The 12,541-nt window shown below is 37.7% G+C and overlaps 1 protein-coding gene across 1 annotated transcript in view; it reads right to left on the bottom strand.

Annotated features, from left to right (window-relative positions):
• LOC101742953 (pre-mRNA-processing factor 6) overlaps window positions 1-12,541 on the bottom strand; it is a 21,269-nt gene extending 8,728 nt beyond the window's left edge. The window contains exons 1-12 of the mRNA XM_004931676.5: window positions 12,333-12,541; window positions 12,201-12,260; window positions 11,502-11,625; window positions 10,060-10,190; window positions 9,034-9,293; window positions 8,563-8,823; window positions 5,588-5,781; window positions 4,857-5,127; window positions 4,192-4,328; window positions 3,462-3,539; window positions 1,227-1,443; window positions 198-361 (exon numbers count right to left, since the gene is read on the bottom strand). Coding sequence (XP_004931733.2) covers window positions 198-361; window positions 1,227-1,443; window positions 3,462-3,539; window positions 4,192-4,328; window positions 4,857-5,127; window positions 5,588-5,781; window positions 8,563-8,823; window positions 9,034-9,293; window positions 10,060-10,190; window positions 11,502-11,625; window positions 12,201-12,260; window positions 12,333-12,427 — 1,992 coding nt within the window. The 5' untranslated portion in view covers window positions 12,428-12,541. The remainder of the gene's footprint in view (window positions 1-197; window positions 362-1,226; window positions 1,444-3,461; window positions 3,540-4,191; window positions 4,329-4,856; window positions 5,128-5,587; window positions 5,782-8,562; window positions 8,824-9,033; window positions 9,294-10,059; window positions 10,191-11,501; window positions 11,626-12,200; window positions 12,261-12,332) is intronic.

Here is a 12,541-nt window from a genome sequence, read left to right as displayed (position 1 = left end):
AATGTTGATTTAACTTACACCAGCCCACTGAGTTTCTCGCCGGATCCTCTCAGTGGCAGATTCTGGGAAGCACTGCTCTTGCTAGGGCCAGTGTTAGCAACACCTCCGGTTTGAGCCCCGAGAGCTCACCTACACGCTAGGATAAAGCTGAGATAGCCTCTCAAGGCTATCAGCATAGGTAGGAAAAAAAAACTTACTCTCGGTGTGGGAGCTGAAGCCCTAGCTTTAGCCAGCAGCCGTCTCGCTCTGTCGTACTCTTTGTTCTCGCTCTCCAGTTTGACGGCGGCCAACCAGATCTCTTCAGAGTTGGGATTGGCCTGGAAGGCCAGCGACAGGATACCCCGAGCCGCCGGTACGTCGCCTAAACGAAACATTAATGATTGGTTTATTCAAATAGACCCAATCGGTGGTGCTGTGGTTAGCGACCCGAACTGCTGAGGGTGTTGGTGACGATTTCAGCATTGGGTCAGCTCTCGCGTTATAAACAAGTTTGTATGCTCTATATTTGGGTCTTTAATATCTATATATTATGTATAGTAGACTATATGTACTTATTGTCATATTCGAATTTTGAGAAAATTTACTACGACGGTAACAACCATCGTAGGGGACCGCACGCCAGCAATAAATAAATCAAATTGAACTGAAAAATAATTCGAAAGTCGTGTCATCTACAGCACTTCATTTTGTGTGAGTGCTCTCAAAATCTATAAACGTATCAAACTGCCCTTACAGAGCCGACGGGCAGAGAGATGGGCAACATTCGTCTTTACGTTTTTATTGCTTAGGTCGGTGGACGAGCTCACAGCCCACCTGGTGTTAAGTGTGGTTACTGGAGCCCTTAGACATCTACAACGGAAACGCCACCACCAACCTTGAGATTTGATTTCTAAGGTCTCAGTATAGTTAGTTACAACGGCTGCCCCACCCTGCAAACCGAAACGCGTTACTGCTTCACGGCAGAAATAGGCAGGGTGGTGGTACCTACCCGTGCGGACTTACAAGAGGTCCTACCATCAGTAATTACACGATATTATTTCTTCACCGTGCAAGTCAATCGTGAAGATTTCTGAAGTACGTCTTTCATTGAAAAATTGGTACCCGCCAGCGGGATTTGAACACCGGTGCATCGCTACATACGAATGCACCGGACGTCGACTTTAAGCCACGTCGACTTCTAACGTGTTACTGGAACGGAACGAACGGATCGATAAATCGTCCCTGACCTGCGAGCCACTTGGACTTGGCGCCCATGAGCCACAGCACCTCCGACTTGGGGCAGTGCGCGACGGCCCGCTGCAGCAGCGTCTCGAGGCTGGCGCGAGTCCCGTGCTGCTTCTCCAGGTAGGCGGCGCGAAGCCAGATGGACTTCTTGGACGGGAACACGGACAGCGCGTACCCGTACACGGCGCGGGCGCACTCGAACGCACCCTCAGTGGCGCACTACACAAACAATAACACTTATTAAACACATTACTGTAGGCGCGCGAGTTCATGTGCATCCTGAGGAATGCGGTAGTGCTGTGACCTAGTTAATTATGGTAATGTCGATAATAACTACCGATTTAGTCAACAGCTGTCAATTTGGTTAAATGTAACTTAAGGTAATTTTGCAATTTATGAAATAAAATAAATGTGATAACTAATTACTTGTTTATTTCTAATAGAGAAAAATATTCTTTAAATTTCAATTTAATCACTATCAAATGAAAAGACAACCGACAGATCAGAGTCGGAGTCAGTATGTATCTTTTTTCAGTAGGTTTTTTTCTATCTGAACTTGTTGGAAGCGGAGTAGTTATGGTTAAATGACATAATAGCGTTAGTTTAAATTATGACATCGATAAGCTCGCGTCACAACCGTCAGAACAACACTCGACGTCAGACAAACGCGGGGAGGCGGGCGAAGGTGGGGCGAGCTGTCCCCCGCGCATCGCCTCTGGCCCCGATGGACATGAACTCGCGCGCATACAGTAGTAGTTTTCCAATTACAGAGCACAATGCGACTCAGTGGCACACAATGCCGAATTATGCTGAAGCTTAATTGGAACGTGAATTAGTTTTCAAATGCATCAGCAGAGTGCGCTAAGTTCATGATGATCATTGCAATGTTTACAAAAGTATATACCTGTAAAATTAATTTGTTTACAGATTCGAATTCTAAAATGAAATTGTATTCACATTTTAAATGTGGTATATAAAAAAAAAGTAATTATTTGTACCTTCATCCATACTTATATTATTATTTTTTAGCACAGTTTGAATTAACTTTGATTATTTCCAACGAAACTACGACGAAACGAAAGCCTTACAAATTTTTTCAACAATAAAGGTTTACTGAGGTCTGTCACTGAGTTGGCATCGATTGCTTTTTTTTTTTTCCTACCTAAGCTGATAGTCTTTAGAGGCTATTTCAGCGTAACCGTGGCTAGTAGGTGAGCTCACGGGGCTCAAACCTGATGACGTTGCTAACACGAACCCTAGCAAGAGCCGTGCTTCGCAGAATCTACCACCGGATCGGAAACGCGACCCACTGAGAAGATCCGGCGAGAAACTCAGTGGGCTGTGTCTGAGAGTTAATTTACTCGCCGAGCCCTTCGTCGCAAGCGACGGGTTCGACGAGAACGGTGACCGGTGCTTGAAGTACCTAAAAGCACCGTTAGTGGATCGGGAGGATCCGAGATGACGTGTTTTGGGCGACGTCGACTGCTTTCCATTCTGTCCGCAGGATCGGGAATGTAGTTACCGGCGGCCACGATGAGAGGGTTCTCGTGTCGTGCCGCTTTATCGAAGTGAATCATCGATTGCGAGTATCACGCGAGAGCAGTGCTTTTGAGAGTGCTCGATTGTGCGAAGCGTTGCTGTAGTTGGAACATTCAACGTTGAGCATTACGCCGCATAATACGCTCTAGTGCTGTAATTAGAAAACTACCATTGACACCTAACGGCCGTCCGGTGTACAGTAGGCGCGCGAGTTCATGTTTTTTTTAAGGGATTTTACCACCTGGTAACTAAAACCTTTAAGTCATGTCTTATTTTAATTTATATTCTTCTTAATTTCATGAAAAATGATAATATGGACTGAAATGAAATTGATTAATTTGAGACATTAATCAACTGGGATGTAATTAAATGAAATGAGATCATATGGGATTTACGGAGATTTTTTCAGTGGACTTTTTGGAGGATCCCGAGAAGTTACGTCCAGCGGCTTTGTTTCATTTTCCCACATTTGTGTACCTTTACAGATATTAAACAGTTAATAAACCACCGTTATTACACATTTAAACCTGAATAAACACTAAATACACAAAATAAAACAAATCACACAACTTCACTCTTCGCGTTCCCGCCAAAAAGTGAGGGCACAATGCCCTGCCTATGACAATATAGATTGTAGACTAACAAAAAATTATGCACATCAGTTCAATTTATTTTTCTTATGGATAAGAAATACTCACAGCTTCAGCGTCTTCCATCCAAGTGTGCTTCTGATCTTCGGGTTCAATTCCGTGACCGATGACCGCACGAATGATTGCCTGTCGATATCAGATGACCGGATTAACTATAGTTTTTGGAGATTTTAAGAAATTGCTTTTTCTAGCATTCACATGTGAACTAGATCATAACCTACCTGGTGTTATGTGCTCACTGGAGTCCATAACTATCATCACTTTGAGATATGAGGTCTAAGTGTCAATTGCATTGGGCCACATTTCAAATCGGAAACCATTAGTGTTTGACGGCAGGGAGGGTTGCACGTTTGCTATTATAAATTTATTTAATTTTAAAAGCGTACTTTACTAATATTACTAATGTTCTATGAACAAGTAAGTACATACATATAATGATTACAATTGAAATATAATATTAATTTTGATTTGTTAAGATTGTTGACATAAGTAAAAATTATTTCAGCAGCAACAACTTGTTACATTGAACAATAAAAATAAAATTTTAAATTGAAATGATAAAAAAAATTATTAATAATATTACATATTGATTGCAAGTGACCAGAACTCATAGATGTTAGTACAACTTAAAATTATGTTAGAATATTTAAAACTATAATATTAATACATACAATATTGAGATATATGATTGAGAGATATATGATAACAGAGACCCTACAATTGACCTAAACGTTACCGTGGCTCATGGACAGCATCGTATTATAAAGGCATAAGTTACCTGGCAAGTTGAAACAGCTCCAGACTTTTCAGCTTCTATGGCTTCTTTAAACCAATGTTCGCGGTTGATCTCAACCCCGTTGGCGCTCAGCGACGTTATCGCACGATCAATAATTTTTTCTACCATGTGAGTGTTGCCTGTTTGAAAATTTTAAGCAATATAGTTAAAATTGCCAGTGAAATTTTGGATTTTTTTTCTGTTACAATGTCAAATTATTTAATTACTATTTAATTATAATTTTGATGGGGGCTTATAAATCATTAAAACTGGTGGCTTAATTAATGTAAATTTATAAATTTTCTCAGGTGATGACATTAGTATTATTAAGAAGAAAGAATGGTGCTACTTTTATTTGTTTGTTATTACTGTTAGTATGTATATCGAGAGGTGAAAAGCTATTTGGTTTAAGCAACATTTCGCTTAATACGCGACATTTATCTTTGTAATTAAAGGTCCGATTTATTTGGTATTAGAATCAACAATACGATGTTCTTAACTAAACTTCAATTAAGTTTACCTCATTCAAACAGCTGAAGCTTTTTTGTTATGAAATTTTCTCCAAATTTGAAACATTACAATGGCTCCTGTATATTTGCTAAAAGTCGCTTAAACCAGATAACCTTTCAACCCTCGTGATATGATATTATGTAGTAAGCTTCACTGACCGTGCGCTTCTTCGAGTTTAGCCGCCGTGACCCAGATCTGTCGGTCTGTAGGGATGTTCTCTCTTGCCTTGTTCAGCACCTTCCTTGCGTTCTCGTAGCTCTCCAGTCTCGCCAGAGCCAGCCACAGCTCGACGCTGGTGGGACAGCACTCCACGGCGCGAGACAGCAGGATCCGGGCGTCTTCCGGATTCTCGAGTTCGACGGCCGCCTTCCACAGACGCACCGAATTCGGAATGTGCTCTAAGGCTTTGCGGAACACACGACGTTTCGCCTGCAAACCAATGTTGGTCAATAGTGAATTTTATATTATTTATTTACTTATAACTTTATATATTAGACAGTAGTAGACAGCATAAAGGCGGACTTAATGCCATAGGCATTCTCTGACAGTCTACCTTAGGGGGGTGCAGAGATGAAACTTGGTAGATGTAGTGTGATAGTGATATTACTTAAACATAATAATATGTATATATATATAAAACTACATAAATTTTCTTGTCCAATTTATGGTCAGCTACATAATTGCATGGGTGCCTTAAGTTCTATAATCAAGTAAACACTTGAGTCCAAGTAATAGTTATTGATTTGATCCAATACATGCTTAGTGGGTATAATAATAATAGTCCAGTATAATTCTTTAATTTGAATATGATATTTTCAGATTTTCAACAAGGGAAGTTCGGCATATTGTTTTAGAGAAATCAATAAAATTTGTGTCATAGTATAATTACCTTTGCCTCTTGTTCTAAGTCAGCCGCTTTGACCCAAATCCTGACACTGTGAGGCAGGTTCCTCGCAGCGTGAGCTATGACCGCACGAGCCGTGTCTATTGGTTGCAAGCGAGCTGCCTCTAGCCATAGCTCTTCACTGCTCGGATTGACTTCACATCCCTTCATTATGAGATTACGTGCTGTCTGTACTTTACCTGTGTTCATAAAATTAACTATAATTAGTACTTTCTCAAATCACAAGGGTTTCGTCCAGATATTTAATGTATGAGACGTTATTCATCAAAATTTGAGTATGATGTTATAAATAGAACTGTGTCTACATCTGATTTGATTTGGTGTACAAAATTGTGACTGTTCTTAAAAACATATCGACGCTTGAAAGGCAAACATGACTAAGCGACAATGCGTAAACTTTACAGTAGAGCAATTTAAAGTTGAAAAATTTGGAAAAAAAAATATTTTAACGAATCTAACTGTAGGATTGAAATTATTTTAATAGACTTATAAATAGTTTTTTTTTGCCCATCGAATATACTTAAAGGTTATTGCCTATCATTTGTGTATATAGCAGTTATTGTCGCTTATATATATTGTCCATAATTTGATAAACAGGTAAAATTATCTGAATTTTATATAAAAGGTTTCTCGTCACAAGTAAAATTATCTAAGCCAGCATTGAAAGATTAGGAGTAACATGTAAAGCAATATGAGCTATCGTTGAAAGATTTTCAGTAACATGTAAAGTTAGACAAATTCGCACAGCTTACAGTTTCGTTTTGGGTATATTGGACTAAAGTGATCCCATAGTTCACAACAAATCGAGTAAATGTATCTAAATACTATTCCATATTTTATGCATGTAGAAAGTGTAAAGAATTGAACTAAAATGTAATAAATTACTATGGTAAATCATGCAAAAGAGCGAGACGTTTATGAATAAACATTTATTGTAAGAAACAATAGGGATATATTTTTTTGTAACAAAATCACGCTATTTCTGTTTTTTTTTTTATTGCTTAGAGGTGTGGGTGACCTCACAGCCCACCTGGTGCTAAGTGGTTACTGGAGTCTATAGACATCTAGAACGTAAATGCGCCACCCACCTTGAGATACAAGTTCTAAGGTCTCAAGTATAGTTACAACGGCTGCCCCACCATTCAAACCGAAACACATTACTGCTTCACGGCAGAAATAGGCAGGGTGGTGGTACCTACCCGTGCAAACTCATAAGAGGTCCTACCACCAGTAATTATGCAAATTATAATTTTTGCGGGTTTTGATTTTTATTACACGATGTTATTCCTTCACCGTGGAAATCAATCGTGAACATTTGTTGAGTACGTATTTCATTAGAAAAATTGGTACCCGCCTGAGATTCGAACACCGGGTGCATCGCTCAACACGAATGCACCGGACGTCTTATCCCTTAGGCCACGACGACTTATGTATCAGCGTAACTTTAACTAGTAGGTGAGCTCACGGGACTCAAACCTGACGATGTTGCTAACACTGGCCCTAGCAAGAGCAGTGCTTCGCAGAATCTACCACCGGATCGGAAACGCGACCCACTGAGAAGATCCGGCGAGAAACTCAGTGGGCTGTGTCTATGGGTTAATTTACTCGCCGAACCCTTCGTCGCGAACGACGGGTTCGACGAGAACGATGACCGGGGAAGTCAATCGTGAACATTTGTTAAAAATTGGTACCCGCCTGCGGGATTCGAACATCGTTGCATCGCTACATACGAATGCACCGGACGCCTTATCCTTTAGACCACGACGACTTTGTAAACTTTTGTTAAATCTTTTTACGGAATCTATAGTCGTTTCTTTGGCCTTATTTGGTGGTTCACATCTCCCTCATGGGAACAAAATGCAAAATAATGTGACAAACGACTTAACTAAGCGACGCCCAGCTTACGAAAGTCACCTTTTACCAGCCCGCCAAAACGTGGTACGCGACTAGTTGCGCATACCCACACAACGTATTTAAACTCGCGCAGTTCTTTAGCGACAAAAAATTATATTTTGTTTACGGGTAAACATAACTAAGCGCCAAAAGTAACCATTGAAATTAATCAAGTAAAATTATCTAGGCGACGTAGTTATTAGAAATGTTGTCATGTAAAAATATTTACGGATGGAAAGGGATATTATGTTAAACAAGTAAAACTATCTAAGATTCAATATTATTCCATTTTGTTTCAGGTTAAATTGTATAACTGTACCAATTACGACTACTTTGTATAGGTACAATCTACTAAGTGGTTTCAAAGAAAAATTTCATAACAAGTAAAAATAAATAAATACAAACAAATTAAAATTTAAAAACATGAATAACTGACTAAGTAAATAATACCTTATTATTAAAATGTCCTAACTGCAGGATGTCTCGAAAATAACTTTTTTTTTGTCGTTTGGTAGGAAAAAACTCTGCATTTTTATGAAAATCACACCATATCTAAGCGACATAAAACACGTCACAGAGTCATGAAACCTATACTAAATGACGCAGAAAAATCAGACGATTCCAATGGTGTATCTAACTCATTTTACATACTTTTGTCGCTTAGTCAGGATTGCCTTTCAAGCGTCGATATAATAGTGCTTTGGTGATTGGTTTTTTACTAATAGTATGACACAGCAGCAATAACTGCTCGACAATATTTTTTTTTTTTATTGCTTAGATGGGTGGATGAGCTCTCAGACTACTGGTATTAAATGGTTACTGGAGTCCATAGACATCTACAACGTAAATGCGCCACCCACCTTGAGATATAAGTTCTAAGGTCTCAAGTATAGTTACAACGGTTACCCCACTCTTCAAATCGAAACGCATTACTGCTTCACGGCAGAAATAGGTAGGGTGGTGGTACCTACCCGTGCGGACTCACAAGAGGTCCCACCACCAGTAAAAAATTTGCCGGTAAAGTGGTCCCCTTACTTCCCGTGTAGAACTTTAATTATTTTACAAACCTGTTACTTCCTCTAGTCGAGCACTCGCAATCCAAGCGGGTGGATGATTAGGATTTGTCTCACGTACAGATTTCAATAACAGTCTAGCTTTCTTGATGTCATTAATATCACCACCATAAGTTGGTATCATTGACTGTAAATCCGTCAGATAGCCTTTGGGGTCAACTACCGTTTGACCTGTCACAGAGTCTGACACTTGTGAGAGTTTTACTGTCATAAGCGTATTTCTGGCTTGACCGATCTTTCTTAAATCAAGGTCACCTGTAAACAAAAAGTAATCAGAATTTTGATATCCGAAGATTTCTTATTAATTCATATGCTGAGAAAGTAACCAAATGGTCCTTGACTAATTTCAAATTACATTTTCTACATTTGATTTGATTTTAGAACTGACTGTTTTAGGGATATGATATGTAATATTTGGACTCTTTGTGTTCCAAAGTTTCTTGCATTAAATTCGTCTAAAACTACCTGATGGTGTCAACATCCCTGGAGTCACAACACCAGGCATCATAGACGCTAGTCCTGACCCTGGATCGATTGAAGACGACGATTCTCCACCCAAGTTCCTAGACAAGACGCTGTCTGGTAACGGCGTAAACTTCTCGGCGCGAGGGTTGCGCTGTTTCCTATTACGAGCATCGCCTACTTCGGGGATCGCCGCCCATTCATCTTCAGAAACTGTTTTTAGTTCACGTTTCAAGTCAGAGAATTGCTGTTGAATTTTTGGCCTGTAATATTATTGTTAAGATAAATATTGTGTATTTTTAAGTTCTATTTCTTATTGTTCTTAAATGTATCTCATGTATTATATTGTTTGATAAATGTAATTATAATCAGTGCATGCAATACACGGAATGGGTGTTTTAATTTACTGGTGGTAGGACCTCTTGTGAGTCCGCACGGGTAGGTAGCACCGCCCTGCCTATTTCGGCCGTGAAGCAGTAATGCGATTCGGCTTGAAGGGTGGGGTAGCGTTGTAACTATACTGAGACCTTATAACTTATATCTCAAGGTGGGTGGCGCATTTACGTTGTAGATGTATATGGTCTCCAGTAACCACTTAACACCAGGTGGACTGTGAACTCGTACATCCATTTAAGCAATAAAAAAAAAGTTTTTTAAAGTTTTTATAAGAGGCTACTAATTGCGACTTAGTTTTTTTTACACTACATTTTTAATTTGATCTATATCGTTTTTACTATAACCACGTTTTGGCTTGAGATACGCTTTGTGGGACAGGGGATATATATACATGTATTCCCTATTTCCCATGAAATTTTCACTAAATATTCATTGGCCTAGTGAATTATCCTGTAAAATTTAGTAGCAATAATATCAAAGTCAAATCATAGATCAGCCAGCAAAACGGTCCAAGTTTGACTGGTGGTTTAATAAAAATATTGGTATTTTACATGAACACCTTCTGCAGTTGATTTGAAATTCCGCTTTAACTAAGCTAAAATTACGGTTAATAATCTTCAAAAGTAAAATAACCTCTCCTGTCGATATCTTTCCAAGTCTTCTTTAAGTCTTTTTTCTCTATACTCCTTCCTCTTCTCATCCATCCTCTTGTCAATGGACTCATAGATTGCATCTGCCTCTGCATCGTCTTTGTCATAAGGATCCTAATAATAAAGTTTACATTGTTTAATATTATGATCTACACTTAAGTAAACAATACAAGGTGTATTGGAATAATCTCAGAAAGTGAAGAATTAGCAAATATTGTAGGATTTGTTTGTTTAATCCTTTTGCTGAACATCCATGGATAAAAAATCATTAAATTTATGGTGGTTTTGTCTTGGATGGTGTTACAGCAACTGAAAACCCAGACTGTGATTCAATTTCCAACAGTAGCCTGCTAACATGTGTGGACTTTACCTTAATATTGTTTTTCTATAGTAGAATTTTTTGGTGGAATCTGTTAACATGTTCATTGCTAATAGAGCACAAAATTTTCATGAAAGAACTACATTTGTGAATGTACAAAATATATTTTCAGTGACATCTTATAGCCTAACGCCTAATAAGTAAATAATAGCACCGCAACAACATTCTTATAGTCACTCGATCAGTTACTATATAAAACATTCTAAAGCTGATTTCTCTAAATCTCAAGGTTTTCTTTAAATATTTCATCTTTCTTCAATTGCCTGATTTCAGGGCCGTATCAAATCAATTAAATTTCCTTGAGATAGTGGATATGGCTCATTAGATTAGGAATCTTCTCGAAAGTTTTCATTGCTTTTAGCATAGCAGACAGATCATAGCTTTGGGGTGGTCATGGTACAGTTCTACACCATGAGGGATCCATCTTTTAGCATATTGCTTAATTTTAGAATACTTTTAGGATACATAGTTCGACTTTTTGGTTTTAATTAATATTTTCTGCACAAGTAAGACAAAAATAACAATAAAATAAGTGGTTCATTGGTTCCGTCCAAATCATTGGAATTTCAAAAGTCATAGATTGAGATCTTCTCATACATATAACACAATAGATGTGTCTTATTGTCCTTGCTTTGTCTTATTGTCAGATGGAAAAGCCACAATACTGTTGATGTAGTTTAGTTACTAATGGTGTCAAATTTCTATACAAAGTTTTAAAAGTTATGTAACAAAAGTTACAAATGTAAGAAAACTGGTCAGGATATTTTTTACACTTTCTTTACATTATTTAAGAATTAATTAACTCAGAAAAGTAAATACTATACTCTTAGCATATTTTTTTTTACTGTTATATTGTAATCTTAATACAACAAGTTTGTACTATGGTTCTGCCTTACAAAACAACAAGTTCAAGTTAAGATTGCATAGCATGATGCAAAACATACACAGCATGTCTCAGGGAGGTCATACTGGTATCTAAAGTTTTGTCAAATCCTTATGTCGAGGCTCACATCAGTTCAACTGTCTAAACTAGTTAAATAAAATACCTTAGAAAACAGAGATCCACTATATCCTGAGAACTCATCATAGTTAGAATCATTTAAGTCTTCATCATCATCTTCGTCTTCTGTTTTCTTACGTTTTGCAGCTGGTGGTGCATGACGATCATCACTAAAATAGGAAAATAAATATAAAAAGGCAATATATTTTTCATTTATAACAAATTAAATTTATTCTTACAACTTTGAAGCAATATCATGTCAAAATTAAGTTTGAAGTCACAGCAGCTTAAAAGATAAAACGCCCTGTGTGTTTGTATCAAAAGCTGCGACTATGCCGGTAATTGAATCCCACAGATGCCTGTGCCATTAATTTTTCTAATGAGCGTATTTAACTCATATTCATGAATGACTTCCACAACATGTAACAAAAATAAAACTAGCAAAAATTATAATTTTTATAAATACTGGTAGTAGGGAATCTTTAAAGCCACCACTGTGCTGTCTAAGCAATAAAAAACAAAAACACAGGAAGGTCGAATGTTCTTCAATTTACCTTTTTTGTCAATAGAAAGGATACATACGTTTTTTTTTTCTCCTAAACTTTGTCTTTAATACCGAGTAAATATCATAAGATCTTCATTCATAAGATTGAGAGAAGATTCATAAGTTCTTCTATCAGGCTTCATCTTTTGATGTTGATAAGTTCTATTAAATATTATTAAATATATTTTTTTAAATACTTACGACACATCGTTAGCGTCTCTTGCAGGACCAATATCAGATCGAGTCGTGAAACCAGTAGCTCTGAAATAATTATTAATACAATTATATTTGAGCTTGAATACACTTGTTTATTTTATATTTGAAGATACGCACCCTCTTCCTACACCAGCGACATAACCTAGCGGTGCGGGAATGCCTAAGAAATGCTTTTTGTTTTTGTTTACAAATGCTTGTGGTGGTACAGACATTTTTAAGGAAAATATGAAGTTAAGGTTTTTTTAGAAAACACTATTTTTGCAAAAATAGCCTTTTCTTAAATTTTACGAAAAGCTAACTTATGACATATTGTTAAGACTGTCATT

Source organism: Bombyx mori, chromosome 3 (genome assembly GCF_030269925.1).
Source record: "Bombyx mori chromosome 3, ASM3026992v2".
Lineage (NCBI taxonomy): Eukaryota > Metazoa > Arthropoda > Insecta > Lepidoptera > Bombycidae > Bombyx > Bombyx mori.
This window is presented reverse-complemented; position numbering and strand designations above follow the sequence as displayed.